Source organism: Lycium barbarum, chromosome 10 (genome assembly GCF_019175385.1).
Source record: "Lycium barbarum isolate Lr01 chromosome 10, ASM1917538v2, whole genome shotgun sequence".
NCBI classification, from domain to species: Eukaryota; Viridiplantae; Streptophyta; class Magnoliopsida; order Solanales; family Solanaceae; genus Lycium; species Lycium barbarum.
In genome coordinates, this window is record NC_083346.1 from 123,141,351 (window position 1) to 123,160,216 (window position 18,866).

Here is an 18,866-nt window from a genome sequence, read left to right on the forward strand (position 1 = left end):
TAGAGTCCAACATAAATATTATTTTAGTTATAATTTCTTTTGAAAAACACAATTCTTTTTTGTAGAGTTATTTTGAAGAAAATTTTATATATCAACTTACAATTTAAATAGAAAAAAGGACATGCGATATCTCTGGTATGTTATTTACATATTGTCTATAAGGGGTCACATAATAAAAATAATATTCGTAATGAATTATAAACTCAAATCTCATTATTTTCTACTATTTCAAAATTTTAAATGAGCTAAGAAATTTTTTTTTTCCGATATCTAGTACACACATTCAATTAAATGACTTGAATACAATACTTCTAGTAATATTATAGACATGATACATAAACATGCACTCAAATTTGGCTTTAATTGGCAAATATGCCTACAATTTTGGTTGTGCAGAAGTAGGCACCTCAACTTGCCCCGCTGTGTAAGTTGAACACTCCAACTTACAAAATGATCATCTAGACACCTCCAAAATTTATGTGTCATGTCCCCATTTGTATTTGCGTGTTCAACTTTATACAAAATGAGGTATCTACTTGAAGCACACCCAAAGCTGAAGGACATACTTGCCGGCTGAAGCCAAGTTTGAGGATATTATGCCTATTTTATATATAATAGTATTTGTTTGTAAAAAATACTATACAATAAAATCAGAAGTCACCATCTTCCACCCTCTTACCAGCTTCTACATTTAGGATAGCCAAACAACCTGTGTCATTCACAATATAATACTACTATACAAACATGTAGTTGTAGTTAGTTATATGCAACTTGTACATATATATATACATATAAATTTTAGCCATTTCAGATTGTGAATCAGTTTTCTTCACACCACACTCTTTTTTTCTCTTACCTTCATCTCTCTCCATTTATAACAACTCCAACAATTTGGACCAAAAACTTAAATTTGGGAAGAAGCAAATAATAGAGAGTAAAAAAGGCTTATTTTTGCCTTATGCCTCTCTAGCAGATCTTGAATTCAATCTTTTTTTTCATCTGGACCTTCATATTTTGGTAAATTTTACCTCTTATGTTTTATGTATTGATATGGTTTCTTATGTTTCATGTTAAAGATTCAATCTTTAATCTTTATGTTTTTTTTTTTTCAGAATTCTAGTTTGTGGGGTCTGTCTGCTTTTACATATGTGTATTTTTTTTGGATGTTTCAAGTCAAAGTTTCAGTCTTTATGACTTTTTTCAAGAATTCTGGTTTGTGGGTATGTTGAATTTTGATCTGTTGATGATTAAAGAACTCTAGTTGAATTGCAGATTGTATATTCTTTGATTGAGTAAGGTAATCTCCAGGTTCTTGGTAGTTTCTTTTGTTTGAGATGTGCAATGCTTTTTCAGAAGAACAGCCGCTCGCCCAACTCACTCAACTGCTTAAACTAAAAATAGCCGGCGGATGTATATATATGCATAATTCATGTATAACATGTGTATAACCGTGTATAATCAGTATATCTATGTATACCGGCTAGAAAAAGTAAACAGTGAATCCGGCCTGCTATTTCTGTAAAGTGAATCCGGCCTGCTATTTCTGTAAAGATCCTCAGTTTGGATATTTCATATTGAGTTGTTTCATTGATGAAGCATTGAATTCTGGGTTGAGAAGTTCATTAAAAATGCTGAAGTTGAACTTTATGCAAAGTGATTCTAGAAATCCAACTTTCTGGTTCTTTTTTTAGATCCTCAGTTAAGCCTTTTGCTTAGGTCAAGTGAATGATTTGAATTATAGTTGGAGGAGGGTCTTTTGCTAACTCAAATCAATTCACAATTATGTTTTGGTTTATTATCGGATCGATGATTTCATAATGTTATCTGCAGAGTGCAAATGGAGTCTGGCAAAGTATTTGTTGGAGGGATTTCCAGGGACACAAATGATGATAGGCTCAGAGAATATTTTCAAGCTTTTGGCGATGTAGTCGAAGCTGTGATCATGAGAGATCGGACCACTGGCCGTGCACGTGGTTTTGGCTTTGTTGTCTTTGCAGACCCTTCCACTGCTGAAAGAGTTGTTAAAGAAAAACACATGATTAATGGTAGAACTGTAAGTAACCTTAGTAATTTCTGCACTTAGTAATTTTTCGATTAAATCCTATATGGTGTTCTTTTTAGCATTTTTATTGAAATGTTTTGTCATATTTTTTCCCTGTGAGATACTTATCAGTAAGAATGCTAATTGTTGTTTTCTAAGAAGAGTTATAACTGCTTATGATTACCATAATTTACATCGGAAATGCACTTTCATGAGATTTACACAGTTTCATGTGTTGGACATATGTATTATATTGGCATACTGCATCACTTCACCGAGGAAATCGATTTTCGGTCTGATTAGTATTAGTATTACATTAGTGAATCTGTTTATAGCACCATTGGTCAACTAGCCTTAGATGATCTATATAAAAGAGTGAATATTAGAAAGTGAACGTGTTGCATGAGATGAAAAGGATGTAGTAATTATTACTTGGAAATATGGATCGAATTCTATGCTCAACTAAGCAGAATTAGCTTTGCCGATTTAGGCTAGTTATCGTAAATGATCTTTCAATGGTCTAGACTTTGTAACCCCTTAACCAGAAAACTCTATATATGTCTATAGAAAAGTAAGGAAACCCAAATAAATAAGTACAATCAGACCTCTCTATACCTCCCTACCTCCCAAGGTACGGGTAAGGTCTGCGTACACTATACCCTCCCCAGACCCCACCTAGTGGGATTATATTGGGTATGTTGTTGTTGTAATCAGACCTCTCTATAACACTATATAACAACATTTCACTATAACAACCATGTGTTCTGTGGAACCGATCTTTCATATTATGTTATATTATATGTTCTTTATAACAACATTTCGCTACAGCAGCCAAAAAATATCGGAACAAATGACGTTGTTATAGAGAAGTTTAACTGTAATTGTATGCTCAGCAAAACAATGTGTATTCTTTTAAGTAAAGTCAGATATAACACGAAGTCTTTCAGAAACGAATGTACACTTTGTTGATTATTCTCTTTTATAAACAGGTAGAGGCAAAAAAAGCTGTTCCAAGGGACGATCAACATGTTAATAAAACCAACGGAAGCATACAGGGTTCTCCCGGTCCTTCCCGCACCAAAAAGATTTTTGTCGGAGGTTTGGCGTCCTCGGTCACCGAGAGTGACTTCAAGAATTATTTTGACCAATTCGGAACAATCATAGATGTCGTGGTCATGTATGACCATAACACACAAAGGCCAAGAGGTTTTGGATTCATCACTTATGACTCAGAGGAGGCAGTTGATACGGTACTTTACAAAACATTTCATGAACTCAATGGTAAAAGGGTCGAGGTCAAACGAGCTGTTCCAAAAGAGTTGTCGCCCAGATCAACACAAAACCAATTAGTAGGTAGATATAACCATGGTATGAATAGGGTAAATAATTTCCTTAATACATATGCTCAAGGTTACAATCCGAGCTTGATGGGAAGCTATGGAATCGGAATGGAAAGTATTCCCGTTGGTCGCAATGGATATTCTTTGTTGAATCCGGCTGACTACAATATGGGAACAGAAATAGACTCAAGATTGAACTCAAACTATGGGGAAAATGGAAAATTCAGTTCTGTTATTGGTTACAGACGCAACTTAAATTCCTTTCACCATGAGAATTCAAACAAATACAACGTTCCTATTGGGTATGCCCCTGGAAGAGTTGGAAATGGTTCTATGTTGAATTCAACAGGTCAGAACAAGTGGGACAATGAAAGTATTTATTATGGGACGGATTATGCAAACACTAGCGTGTTTGTTGGTTCTGGAAGCGGGAATACAGGACTATCTGGTGCTTTTGGAGGTCTTGGAACAATATGGGGCTCGTCTCTTATTTCTGGCCAAGGTGGACGTAATGGTTCTTTTGTTGATGAAGAGAACGGATTTGCAGGTGGGGCAGGGTATGGACAAAATGGAAGAAGCAATGCTAATGCTAAATCATCGTATGCCCCAACACAGGGTGTTCAAGCAAAGGCTTTTGGGGATATTTTTGGAACGTTAAGTGGGTCGATTTATGAGGATTCTACTAATTGGCGCGCATCGTCTCCAGAGCTAGACAGTTCCGGAGCTCTTAGTTATGGACTCGGAAGTGCAGACCCACTCAGCTATGGTGGTGATTATGGTGTTACAAATAGATCAACTAGAGGTAAAAGTATTCTTTTTTCTTTTTTCTTCATGTCATTCTATTGAATAGTTTTTTATATAACTTTTAATGCACAAAAACTGGTTAAGCCGATATGCCAGGAATGTTTTAAGCATTAGCTGGAAGCCAAATGTTATTGTTGCTGATTTTGCGTAAATATTGCTCCCATTTCTAGGCTCAGTCTGTACTCTATGTTGCTCCGATCCTCCAAAAAACGCCACCACACTTGTGCCTATCCTCCAAAAATAAATAACTTTTTGGAGGATCCGACACACACTTGTCAGCCTTTTTGAAGGATCCAAGCAAATCAGTGTACTAGGAAACTAAACTTTAGCCAAGAACAAAGACCACAATGTTCCATGCTATAAATTTGCTTTGTTTTCGTCCTTCATACATTACTTATATATTCTCTTTTATATTTTCTTCAGGTATTGCTGCCTAGGAAGATAACTGTATGGAAGACTGGATATCAGAAGTTTAATGTAGATGGAAAAATATAGCATGACTAAAGTCATAGATTGTGGATTACTCAAATTCCTTTTGGGGAAATACTCCAAGCTAAAGTACACGTTCACTTAGAGCTAATTCAGTACCTACTATAGAACTTATCTAGACAAATGTTTAAGGTTTGAACATAGTGTTCCTTTACTATAGGTCCTCATTTTCTTTCTTTCTTTTCTACGTTTGGCATTTGATTGAGATGTAAAGTGGGATAGCGGAATATACTTACGATAATTTTAAGATACATATCGGGTGAAACAATGAGACTGAAAGAAATGTTGATTTTCTTGTTGGTATTCTTTTCTTCTTTTCTACGTTCTCTACTGGGGTGTCCAACAAACTTTCTGGATGTTGTTGAGTTGTTATCTTTCCCTTTCTGGCTCTGTTGCTTGCAAATTCGATAAACTTTTCAGTTTCTTGGTGAACTTGTAAACGAATGATCAACGGAAGTGTTCAAATTCTTTCACACTCTTGTGCTAATATTCTATTACCGAATCATAACTCTGTGCGGGTCAATTAACTTTAAACTTCTCATTTTCGTTTCGTTCTCATCTGAGTTGCTGGTTGGAAGAATAGTGGAACTGCATAAGCTACACATCACAGTCACATAAATTGGAAAAGGGAAATACATTCAATTCCTAACTAGCTCTCGTTTAGTGAATTTTGGTTCATTCATATTCAATTTAACTTTGGTACAAATTTAAGGTACATTTTTTTACAATATTAATGTAAAACTTAAATAATAAGAAAAAGCAATACAAATCATAGAATAAATGGGTGTAGTCCCTTGTAGGAAACTTGAAAGGCAGGGCAAGCATATGTAAAGCAAAAGGCTTCCTCCACAAAGGTCATGTAAAAAATTGTATCCAAAGGTGAAGAATGGCAAGAATATTGAGGAAAAAATTTGCCCCTACCATGTTTACATCAAACTATATTTATTTAATATAGTTTGATGAAAAATTAAGGTGAAAATGCATATTAATTAACTATAATTAAGTGATAAAAGTATAAGTAGAAAACACATCATGTATTTATATATTAATTCGAGATAAATATCAGGTGTGAATAGGTTTTCTCCGACTATACGGTATGAACTTCACCATGTACTAGAAATTCCCTTACATCCAACCATTGGATGTGATGTGATCCCTCCACCCTTAATTACAGGTAGTGGATTTGAGCCTTCTAAATGCATAAATTGAGAAATAGCTATAATATTGGAGTTCCAAATTCTACAAGTAAAACTCCAGGACAAATGGACAATGACTACTCCAAGAAACAAGGTCAAAAAGTGGTCAATGGACACTATTCTTACATGAACTCGGTCTAGTTTTGTTCGATTGCGTGGGAAAGAAGAAGCAACAAAATTTTGTTTTTTATTTAATATTTTCGATAAAGTAATTCGAATCCTGTTGAATGAATCTAGTTCAGGAACTAAAGTCTGGACTCGCCAGTTTGTTATCTAAAGAAAGATAAAAAATATGTTTCATTCTTGGATTGGGCTCCTCTCCATTTTCCCTAAGTTCTAGCTTAGATTAGGGACACATAGCATAAGTTAAAATCAATGACTAAGATTTAATTGACTAAAACAAAGCTCTAACCATAATTTAGATAATTAATAACTTATCCATAAATAAATATATTAAAACTCTTCTCTCTCTTCCTATTTTTTTTTCCTACATCCGTATCAGTGATCTTCCATTTTTTCTTGAATTAATAACTTAAACTTTATCATCCAATTTGTTTTTCTTTTTTCGATTTTGCAACTTTAGGATGTCATTTAAACTTTGTGAGCTATTTAAGAAAACATGTTAAGTTGTCGTTTTAGATAAATTCATGGAGTGAGCAGAATCATTTTGCCATTCTGGATACTTTTCTGGTTAGAGCCTCAAATTGAAACTATACAAAAGGAAGACTATTGTGTAGCCAAGAGGTTGATAAAATCTGAGTTGCTAAAGTTAGTGATGAATTATTACAAACATTTAAATCATAGATTTAACAAGAATATATGTGAAAGATAATCATAGTTTTCTTATAATTAAGACACCTAGTTATTAAAAATATTGAAGTGTCATATCCCTGAGATATCTAATTTTAAAGGGAAAGTTCCAAAGAAAAAATGCAATCAAATGATTAAATTGTGAATTATGAAGTCAAGTAAAAATGGAAGATCACTGATACGGATGTGGGAAAAATTTAGGAAGAAAGGGAAGAGTTTTAATATATTTATTGATGGACAAGTTATTAATTAACTAAATCATAGTTAGGACTTTGTTTTAGTAAATTAATTCTTAGCCACTAATTTAACCTGTGGCATGTGTCCCTAATCTAAGTTAGAATTTGGAAAAAATGAAGAGAAGAGAAATAGGAAGGAGCCGGATCCATCATTCTTATGTAAGATATAATCATGACATGTTATGAACAAAAATGACAATGTAAATCAGTGCTCTTGCTGATAGTTGATTGATGGAGTTATCACACATTATCTAATTGGTTGATGGAGTTATCACACAATATATAATTGCATATACTTATTCCAAAATATACAGAATTTTGGCAACATAAAATAATAAACGCCTCCAACCTCTACAGTTGGTGCTGTCAACTGAGGAAAAATCTTGGCGTTCATGGATGTTTGTTTGATCAAATCTGTCCCAATTAAAATTTGTTGGATATATATCAATTTCATCATTTGTAATTATGAATCTATATATACACGACATAGAGAATTATTTAGATAAAGGGTGACACAAAGAAAATTATAGAACCAAGAAACATGTATAATGTAAACTAACACAAGTGGACTATCACACCAACTGCAATAGTTTTCTCAAAGATTGCTAGAAAACTGAAATAGAAAGGGAAATTGGCCCATCCAAACAAGAAGACAAATGATACAACTTGTGGTGACAACTAATGCCGTCTTATCTTTTTCTTTTATCTGTCAAATGTACACATAGAAACAAGACCACATGTTACAACAAATAAGGTGCTTTCTCTGCCCCATTTATACGAAGGTGTTTAACTAGTAATGAAATTTAAGAATGAAATGAAATTTTTTGAAGCTTGTGACCTAAAATAAATCATAATATTTGTGTGGTTATAAATTATCCCATTAAAAGTAAATAGAAAGTTTAATTCTCTCGATACGTTCCTCAAAAAATCCGATTCATGCGGTATCTTCCCCCAACTAACAAAGAGATCTTGGCAGGGTATTATTCTTTTTGAAACTGACTTAAAAGGTAAGAGTGTCATATAAATTGAAACGGACGGAGTAATTTGTTGTATTGTTGGTGGCTACAAATATCATCATATACAATTTATATGTTTACATACACTTTATAAAAAGAATATGAATACATACACTATGTCAAACATTCGTCTGAAAATAATAAAAAAATATAAAAACCAATAATTACAATTTCTTACCTAATGATGGTATTCGAGCCAGCCAGCTTACACGCATCTCAACTATTCTACTGAATATCTATTATCTCCCACCAACACAAATATATGATAACATAACTCTACCCAAACAATTATAATTCTTTATCCAAACAACATAAAAGCCAATTGTAATTTGTAACAGTAAGACTACACCACTCACATGCACCCAAGGATATGTGGGAGGAGAATCATAATAGGTTCAAATTTTAAAGAAGGCATAAAATATTACGTGATTTCTTCTCATCTGTCTAAATTTTAGTGGGTAAAGTTACCGACCGGTGCTTGTGATACATGATAGGTACCCGTTGATACAATAGAGGACATCACAACTTGGCCGCGACACCACCATCATTTAAAAAAAAAAAAAAAACAAAAGAGCCCACACTGTTTACCCATTTTTGCACACAGGCTACAAAGCCGGCCCTGGTAGGACCAAGCAACAGCAACCCCAATACCCTTTACAACAAGAAGTAATAATTCTAATGACCCTACCATGCCTTTGAGCAAATGCAGTGCTCTCATTTGGTCCATAAGAAAGTGGAGAGCAATTAAATGTCAACCGTCACAACGCTGTCTTTGTACTACTGAATGATTAATGAGTCGGAAACTTTATCAAACCTATCATGCCAGGAACTAGTATTCCACAGTAAGAAAAACAACTTCATTATCACCTGAATTTAACAAATGTGAGCCAATAGTATTTGGAATTAAATGTTGGATCATCCAACTAATGCATAAGAGGGGCCAAATTTTGAAGGACCATATACCCAAGGGGTGACTTTGCGGCCAATGAAGTGGGAGAAGAACCGTGAGTTTTCAGATTCAAATCCTAGTACTAGCCGCTATGTCAAGAGTCCAGCAACACAAGTACTAGGTGATTTCTTCTCACCTGTAGGTTCCTCCTTTGCCTTTCTTTTGGTATGATTGTTTGTCTATCATTATCTGGTTATCAAGAAGAGAACGCCATAATGAAATTGGCTAGGCCTATTCTCAGCTCTTCCCCTCATCCAGTTCCAAGTTTTTATGCTATTGATGAATTATCGCTATGAGTTACCGCCAGTTGCTGGATGGTTTCATTATGATGAATGACGGAATCCATCTATTCATGGCATTTCACCTTGGTGAATAGAGTTACCAATACCGGTGATGATGAGATTGAGAGGTAGCAGTCACAAGCTCAATACTATAAAACAAAAAGGGTTTGGAGGACCACATGGTGTGGCTAACCAACTCATTTAAAGCATATCTTGAACACATCTCAATTGACTAAATCTTAAGCACTCTGCCAGCTAAAAAGTCACAATGTAATAGTATATAGACAAATATGAAATAATTACAAGTACATATTAGGAATAAAATGCTACAAATGATGCTAAGATGGAGAGGTGGGGCTGCTGCACTTTGAATTCACACCAAGAGGGAAAGACAGACATCTGATGGTCTCTAGTTGTATAGATGGAGACACAAATTTAATAGCTGTAAAAATGCCAACAACCAAACCTTGGACCGAGCATTTAAGCTTGACATATTTCAGCCATAAAATCAAGAAAATATCTCATTACTGGACAAATATGTTTACAGTCATAAAATCAAAACTACCATATAATCTTGTTCGAGAACCAAAAAAGACTCAAGCATACTGAAATAGTTGCTTTTTTACACACTAAGAATCAGAAAAGTAGTAACCCTTTCAGCAGAATTTGGACCACCCAAACAAAACTAAGGGATCATTTTCAAATTCTTACCAAACAAAAAATAACTATTGGAAACAGCCTCTCTACCTCCCAAGGTAGGGGTAAGGTCTACGTACACTCCACTCCCCCCAGACCCCACTTGTGGGATTACACCGGGTATGTTGTTGTACCAAACAACAGATAATAATTCAACCCGTGCCCAGCTTCCCTATAATACCTAGTAAAACATTTACCTAAATATAGGTCAGTTTCCTTAAACTAACTTCAGATTTATTTTTTTGATTACCTGAAACGTATCATGAACTCCTAAATTTATCAACCACTCTGTACAAACTCTTCAAACAACTTCCTATAAACAGAAAAATATCCAATGATGAAGACCATCTAAGCTACCTCTCTCTAAGGAGTTGAAGTAGAAGCTTCTTGTCTTGGTTCCCTCAAGTATGCGAGTAATGTTTCCGCCTGCCAAAAATAATGAAAGCCCCATTAAGATTAGATCTTTCCATAAAAAGACAGCTATCTGAAAGCCCCATTAAGGCTAAATCTTTCCATAACTAGACAGCTATCTGAAAACTACAAGTTCCATTTTCATGGACCAAAAATGCATACGCTAGATCATACATCAGTCACTGAAAGCAACACTGCTACTAGCATTCAAAATCTATACATCATTACAAGCACTAATTTTCAAGATATGACAGTACCAAATTCAAGTAAACGCAGTATTCATTAAAAAGCATGGCAACTACAAATTTCCTTTTTGTTTTTTTCCATCTTTTCCATGCTCATCTTCCAAATCTACACCCAAAAATGGGAACACTAAATGTGACATGACTATGGGCAGAAGTGAAAATCTTGACTTATTTCACTACTAATGTTCACAACTTAAATTTGAAGATTGATCTCAATATTAGATTATTAGTTATCTAGTTAATTTAACAAACTGGTACCATTATTCAAATAAACTGCTATTTTTCCCATCCCAAAAGTAGACCTGAATCAATCAATCAACTACACATCAATCTCAATTACTAGTAGGATTTGGATGTACAATTCCTCTGAATCCATTACCACTCTATTCATGTCTAACAAGTATTCCCACAAAATACAACCTATTACTCAAAAAGATCAACGGCGATTTAATGGATACATTTTATCCATCCAAAAAAATTACTCAACTATGCATCAATCTCGGTTTAGTTGGATTCTGCTATGCTATTCCTTTAAATCCATCATGCTCCATTCATGTCAAACAAGTATACCCACATAATACTATATATAATTTCAAATGATCAATGGCAATATAACGATAGACGATCCATCTTTATGGTAAACAATAAGCACTAGTAATTGATCAAGATTTCCTCTTTATGGTATGCATCATTTAGTTGCCGGGGTGGCTAAAGGGTGAGGCTAGTAAAGCCTTTACTTTAGGCCCCCAAACTTTTGAAGATAGTTTTTTTTCTCTTAAACAATATTGAAGATAGTAAAAAGAAGTACAAAATTTAGATAACAAAAGATAGAAAGAAAAACTATGTACTTTTTAAGAGAAATATTTTAGAACTTTGAACTAAGCCACTCAAATCTTCATATTATTAAACACTTTTTTTATAACAACATCCAAGGTAAAGTATTCAAATACATGACTAATATCTTATTAACTTGAATTAATCCTTGCTATTACAAATATTAATGTTCTTATGTGAAGTAAAAGGCAACAATTATAAAATGAAATAAAAAGTTAACACTAATTTTTTTTATGTATGCTTATATATAAGGCTGCTGATTAAAATTTGGCTTCAAGCCACTAATTTTATTGAGAAGCTCTTGTTTAATTAGATTCTGCTATTCTATTTCTTTAAATCCATCATGCTCCATTCATGTCAAACAAGTATAACAAAAACAAAAAAATACTATATGATTTTATGACAATCAATTGATAAAAATTCAATTTTAATGGTAAACAATAAGCACAAGTATTTCCTCTAACAATAAGCACAAGCAATTGATCAAATTTTCCTTTCAATGGCATCAAACAAGAAACTCACCTTATGCTGAGCTTTAGCAGTTCCAGTCTGTGACAAAGCAACAAGAGGAGGAATTCCTCCTTCCCTAACAAGAAGCCCTCTATTCCTTACACTATCAATACACAGCTGCAAAAGAGTCATTACAGCAAATTCCTTCCCTTTATCAGATCCATCTTCAATAACTTCGACAAGTGCAGCTATTCCTCCTTCCTCTACTATACTTTCTTTCCCCATCTCGATCCCCGTTAAGCTACTTAACACCACCATAGCCTTCTCAGCTAACCCTGTGCCCTCCTCACACACTAACCCCACCAATGGCTTCACAGCACCGGCACTCACCGCCCGCTCTTTATTCAATCTCACAGTACATAATTTGTATAACGTTGTTAATGCGTCTTTTTTTCCCCGATTCGTACCGTTTATTAATAGTACAACCAATGGAGCAATAGCACCACAAGCACCAATGGACAGTTTATTCTCATCTATCAAAGCTAAGCTTAGCAGCGCACATGCAGCATTTTGTTTAGACGTTTCAGTGCCGGTTTTTAAAACATAGATCAGAGATTTTATGGCACCGGAATTTGTAATTAAAGTTTTGTTTGGTTCGTGGAGCGACAGATTGAGAAGAGCCGTTACTGAGTGTTCTTGAGTAAACGGATCGGAGCACCGGAGAAGCGGTAACAATGCTGAAATAGCACCGGATTCGCCGATCAAAGCGCGATTATCAGCTCGATTTTTAGCTAAAAACCTCAACTTCTCCGCTGCCGATCTTTTCACGGCCACCGACGGTGAATATAAACTGTCAACGCAGAGTTTCACTGTCGGTTGAAGATCCTCCGGCTCAATACTCTCTATTATCTCCGTTGAAAACGTTTCCCTTTGTAGAAACCCTATGCATGGCTCCGGTTCCGTTTCGGGTTCGGAGGTTCGACCCGGATCATAATTTGGTATGTTAGCTAGACGGTTCAATTCCCCGGAAATATCACTGCTACACGCCGAGAAATCACTGAAAGTTTGAGATGTTTCCAGAAAATCTATTTCATCAGAAGAGGATTTATTAACCGGTGGCGGCTTTTTAGCGAGCTCGGTAAGGTTAAAATCGACAACGGAATCTGTAAGTTTCTCATAGACTGGACCGGAGTTTTCGTAGTCGGTTTGGTACAGAGTAGACCGGATAGTTCGCATGGACCGGCCAATTGAAACTTTGGAGGAGGATTGTGGTGGAGTATAGTAATAAGGCCGTGTTTGGGTGTAGTGGGTAGTAGAAGAAACATGAGAATTAGAATTATCTAGAAGAACCATGTTTGGAAACTTGAGCAAAAAAGTACAGAATTCTCAGATTTGGTGAAAAGGGTGCTTTTGTTAATGGGTTTAAGAAATTTTCATGGTGGAATTTGAGGAGAAAAAGGAATTGAGAGAGCTTGATTAGAGTGATGAAAATGGTGGATTTATAGAGTGGATTCCTTAATTTGGTGGCTTTTTATTTTTTTTATTATTACTTCCTTTTTTTTCCCAAATTAGCTTGCACTGCACTGTACTATTTTGGTAACTTTACTAGTACAGCATTTGTTTGTTTGTGACTTTTCTTAAATAGATTTCTCTATCGATTATTCTCGGTTCCTGGTTCTGGCTACGTGACTCTCTTTTCTTTCTAAAAACAAATATTCTAAAAAGACACAAATAATTTCATAAATATTATATATTACTATGGTAACAATTTTCATACCTCAAGCAATATTTACATGTTTAAACCAAAAAAAAAAAAAAAACAATATTACATGTTATATGTTATCCACAAAAGCTTCCAGATGGCCCAGCTTTTATAATTGGACAATATTTGTAAAATTAATATGCAATTTCTGTCAAGATTTTTAAATATTTATTGGGAGTTTCTCCCTACATAAAAAATAATACAAAAGATAAAAGAAAATTACACCTACTCGGCTGTTTAATACACAGATGTAAAAATTGATTCCATAGACAAAAAAGCGCTAAGAACTCACATGTACAATCATTTTCTTTGGATCAATATTTATTCTTGCAATTTATGGCGACTTTAAAATAAATTATATACATACATCATTTCTCAAAGTTAAAAAAAAAAAAAAAACTTTAAATAAAACATACATGGGTCTTCTTCATGTATATAGAATTTTAATATTACTTTATTCTCTCTCACTCCATGTTGCTTTTATATTTATCAATTTTCACGCGACGCATATTTTTGGTAGTTCTAAAAAGTTAAACATAACAAACACCAAATGGAGTACATATTTCAATCATTAAAATGTATTCCTTCTAAGAAATCAATTATAAATTTTGAAACTTAATTAGTAGTTAGCAGACTTCCAACCATAAAGTTTTAATTTGAACCAAAAGAGACTACAAAATTACAACAATCATGAATCCATATAAAAATTAAACTTAAGAGGCATCATAGAGGTACGTAGAAAAAAAATAAAGAAAAAAATAATACAATACTCACATTATTACGACCTTAATCATTAGAAAGAAGGGAAAAATACTCAATCAATATAAAATTTTCAAGCTCTTGTCGATATCCACTCTCAAGATGCTTCTGCTTCTTCAAGTCAAACTAAAGCATGAATATAATGGGTAAAGTCTCATGAAACAAAAAAATATGAATTTTATACTTCAAACCATAAGTTACTAATTTGAACGAAACGAAATTACAGACTTACAACAATCATAAATTCATATAAAAATTAAACTTAGGATGCATCATAGAGGTACATAGGGAAAAAAAATAAAGAAGAAAATAATATACTTCAAACCATAAGTTACTAATTTGAGCGAAACGAAATTACAGACTTACAACAATCATAAATTCATATAAAAATTGAACTTAGGAGGCATCATAGAGGTATATAGGAAAAAAAATAAAGAAGAAAATAATACTATGCACACATCATTACGACCTTAATCATTAAAAAATAGAAGGAAAAATATGAAATCAATACATAATTTTCCAAGCTCCTGTCAATATCCACTCCCACGAGCCTATCACAATTCAAGAGCCTTCTTCTTCTTCTTCTTCAAGTCAAACAAAAGCATAAATATAATTTTGCAATGAAAATGGAGAATAACCTTGTGTAGAGTCTCATGAAACGAAAAATATTAATTTTTATATAGATAAAATTGAAGGATCACCGTAAGGTATCTTAAATTTTTAAAAATATTTAGGGGTTATGAGTATGAAAACTTGAATAACATGAGAGCTATGAATATTATTTTAAAAGTAAAAATTTAATAGGTGAGTTATGAAGGTAAATTTTTTGAAGTAAATAAAGGATGAAAAAAGACAAATAAAGGAGGAGAAAGATAATTGCAAATCATAATTAAGTGATTGTAGCATACTACGTGGGTCAGTTTAAGAAAGCGGACGCACTTTATTTGCTGGGCTTTATTAGGCATATCGAACGGATCAGTCATTTTCTCCATATTACTCTTTTTTCCAGACTTCTTTTCCATATTTACTCCATTGTATTAAATATATTGAAGTAGAAAAATACCAAAACAATGCAAAAAAAGAGAAAAAAGATAAATATAAATATTGTCCATAAAGAGGTGTCACATCACCTTGTATATGTCTAGCTTTATTATATATATAAATTAGTTCAAAAAAGAAAACAATTTAATTTTGAACTTCCCATTTTACGCTTAAATAGCCACACAAATATCTAAAGTTTATTTTAGACTACAAATTCTAAAAATCTATCTATATTTCTTAAATTTTTTCCCAGTCAAACGTCGTTACATAAATTGGGACTGAGGGTTTACTTTTAACTATAAAAATAGTAATTCAAAATATTTTTATCCAATTAAAAAATATACAGAAATGAGCCAAAAATATTCCTAACCTGTTGAATTTGACTAAAAAAAATACCTTCCTTCACCAATTAGAACAAAATTGACGTTAACGTTATTTTTTGGCTTAAAATATGCCTAAACTGAATTAGGCTAAAACCCTCCTTTCATTTGCTGGATAAAAAATGCCCTTAGCGTTATTTATTTTCTTGCTTAAAGTTACCCATAAACAAGCATGAATAATAGATTTCAAATTTAGTATGAAAAGTATAATACTCCTTTGTTGAATTTAGGATCTTTTCTATTTTTAAAATTAAACAACATTATCTTAATAATCATAATAGAAAATACTTTTAGAAATATAGAGGATAAAAAAATTGCTTGATTTCTAAATCACTACTTAATAAGTGTCAGGGGCGGACCTATGTAGAATTTTTGGGTGCTCCGGCACCCATTAAATTCAGTTACGGAGTGTATAACTGTATAGAAAATATAAAGGAAACAGATATAAATAGTTAATAGAGCACCCCCGAACTCAAAATTCCTGGATCCAGCACCCCCGAACTCAAAATCCTGAGTCCGCCTCTGATAAGTGTCATTATCTATGTGTTTGTTAGTGGGTGAGGTGAAAGTTCCTGCCGTCACTCTAAAAACATAAATAAAGTTCCTTCCGTCAGAATTTGAGTCACATTTTATTAAAAATATTTCACCCAGTGTCCCATATTTGATATCAGTAGTGGAGTCTGATTAAATTTAGATTAATATTAGATCACTTCTAACAAAAATATTATATATTCAGAGTTCAAACTCAAATCCTTTAATTAAGGATGAAGGATATTTACCATTTCATCACTACTTAGGAGAAGTTGAACCACTTTCATTTTCTCTCTGAAGGCATCTAATTCCATCAAATTTTCAGATAAAAATACAGTTTAAACAATTTTGTTTGTGGCTCAAGTATAGGATTAAGTCGAAGACACATGGCAACAATTGGTGAAGTTTTAATGGGACAATATTTTCTAATTGGAATCTTGTTTTACCAAATGCAAACCTTCTGTGAAGGTTCAATTGACATGGACGAATGAGAGAAGACTGAAGTGGACTTCAAGAATGAGCTGTGCTTTTTTACATCTTTTACGTAATGGAATGACAGTAGAAAGATTCCTATGTGGTTGTTTACGACAAATGTGGCGACTACTTGGGGTCTAGCTTCTATGACACGTGGTGACAACTATTGGCATATATACCAAGCTTTCTCTATCTTTATCTTTTATATACGTATGAAGTTTTAGTATTTAAGAATGCCTTTTAGGAGTAGTATTATTATTAAGTGAGTAAAATGTTCAAGTTTGCTTCTGAAACTTGTAAAATGGTCCAAACTTATTCTTCATTTAGTTGGGATTAAATTTAACTTCATTACAAATATGAGTTAGATTTGCTTTTATTAAATATACGGGCCTTTGTTATAAGGAAAAAGATCAATTGCTCTTGAACTATATGAAATGATATAAATTTAATTATCTTTGAACTTTATGGAATATCAATGTTTTTTCATCCACCATCCATTGTCCCTTGAAATTGATCAGCAGTACTATAATATAGTTTATTCTCTCAACTCTAAAAATACAGTTCAAGATCATTATTACTCTATTACAATTTCAACCCATAATATTCATAAAAAGAATATATAATTTTTTTAACAAAAAATCACACTATTTAGACAATCTATCCACACCTTCTCCCTATATATATATATATATATATATATATATATATATATATATATATATATATATATATATATATATATTCTCATTCACAAGAGGCAGAGGCGGATCCAGGATTTAGATTCTGTGGGTTCAATCTTAAGAATTTTAATATTGAACTCATTATATTTTAAAAGTTATGGTTCATATCTACTATATATACAATTTTAATATTCAGTAGATATTTTCCATTGAATGTCGGTGGGAAAAACTTAAATACTAGTGTTTTCACACGGAAAAAGTATGAAGTTTCTCAGCATTTCAATGGGAACCTATTTCCCACCATGCGTTTTCCCAGTGAGCTGGTTCGGTGGAAATGAGGTGGGAAAATCATGTTAGCATAAATTTCCTACTGAATGTTGGTGGAAAAAACATCTTTTTCTAGTAGTGGTTATGCAATTGATCATTACTGGATTTCCATTAAGGAATTTGAGATTGGAGATAGAGACCTGACTCTCAGAGGTTTTGAGTGGAAGAAAACGATGATATCGCCAACATTATAGTGTTCTTGTTCCTCGATCAAAGTTCAAAAGCAAACATAGACCATTTCGCATAGTTCATATGTTAATTTGATTCTTTTCTTGTAAAATAATTAACTTACATCTTAGAAAACATATATCGTTTGTCAAGGACAAATTAAATTTAGAGAATTTTGATAACGATAAAGGTAGATATGATCTCAACTATTAACGAAAGGTACATATGAGTCATTTAAAAGCTCAAGGGCAAATTTAGCGTGTTTCACCTAGTTTTTTCTTGGAAAGTTCAAAGTTCATGCTTAAAAGACTTATTTTGTAGCTTTGAGGTGTTTGGCTAAAAAATACAACTCTATTTTAGAATACAACGTTAGAAGCACCATATAATAATAATAATAATAATAATAACATGTTTAGAAACAGTGACCCTAATATTTCTGTTGTTTGTACTAACTAAACGCAACACGCTGAGTTGATTACAACTGAAATCTCAATTTTCTATTGCTAATTAAAAGGATCATGTTTGTCCTTGTTATAGTACATTGCTAGTACATGACCAATATTAAACGTTAGATCATAGCACGACCAACAATATTATGTCACCCAATTCGTAGTCACATGATAATGACATGTCACACACATTAATTAGGTCATTGACAAATTTGAGGAAGCACACCGTCGCGTTCACAATTGAGGTAATTAAAGCTAATTTTAACTTAGTTTTGTTATCTTGCCCATATATAGTAAAAGCAAGTTCGAGTTGTTTGTTGGTGAGATATTCCTTATGAATGCAAATAAAAAGATTATATTGTTAATAGAACAAGGTTCACTTTGTCATCTTTAATTTATTATATTTTTACTAACTAGAAGTGTACTTTTTGAACGTTACTTTGTTTTGATTCTCCGACAATCTTGAACCCAATTAGAACTATACTTATTTAATTCAC

General features: G+C 33.1%; 2 protein-coding genes across 2 annotated transcripts; one reads left to right on the forward strand and one right to left on the reverse strand.

Moving 5' to 3' along the window:
- Positions 1-686: 686 nt before the first annotated feature.
- On the forward strand, positions 687-4,972 carry LOC132614901 (heterogeneous nuclear ribonucleoprotein 1-like). Its single transcript, XM_060329459.1, has 4 exons — positions 687-1,017; positions 1,831-2,053; positions 3,031-4,183; positions 4,609-4,972. The coding sequence occupies exons 2-4, from the start codon at positions 1,838-1,840 to the stop codon at positions 4,620-4,622; spliced, it is 1,383 nt and encodes a 460-aa protein (XP_060185442.1). The 5' UTR covers positions 687-1,017; positions 1,831-1,837; the 3' UTR covers positions 4,623-4,972.
- A 4,669-nt stretch (positions 4,973-9,641) lies between these two features.
- On the reverse strand, positions 9,642-13,313 carry LOC132613544 (U-box domain-containing protein 4-like). The gene is made up of 2 exons (XM_060327606.1): positions 11,871-13,313; positions 9,642-10,284 (listed from the first exon to the last, which is right to left on the reverse strand). The coding sequence occupies exons 1-2, from the start codon at positions 13,149-13,151 to the stop codon at positions 10,222-10,224; spliced, it is 1,344 nt and encodes a 447-aa protein (XP_060183589.1). The 5' UTR covers positions 13,152-13,313; the 3' UTR covers positions 9,642-10,221.
- Positions 13,314-18,866: the final 5,553 nt, after the last annotated feature.

Excerpts from the sequence above, each read along its gene's own strand:
- LOC132614901 (XM_060329459.1), top strand. The coding sequence starts at position 1,838 with ATGGAGTCTGGCAAAGTATTTGTTGGAGGGATTTCCAGGGACACAAAT. Across the intron at positions 2,054-3,030 it reads ACATGATTAATGGTAGAACT|GTAGAGGCAAAAAAAGCTGT; the intron begins GTAAGTAACCTT and ends TTTTATAAACAG.
- LOC132613544 (XM_060327606.1), bottom strand. The coding sequence starts at position 13,151 with ATGGTTCTTCTAGATAATTCTAATTCTCATGTTTCTTCTACTACCCAC. Across the intron at positions 10,285-11,870 it reads CTGCTAAAGCTCAGCATAAG|GCGGAAACATTACTCGCATA; the intron begins GTGAGTTTCTTG and ends TATTTTTGGCAG.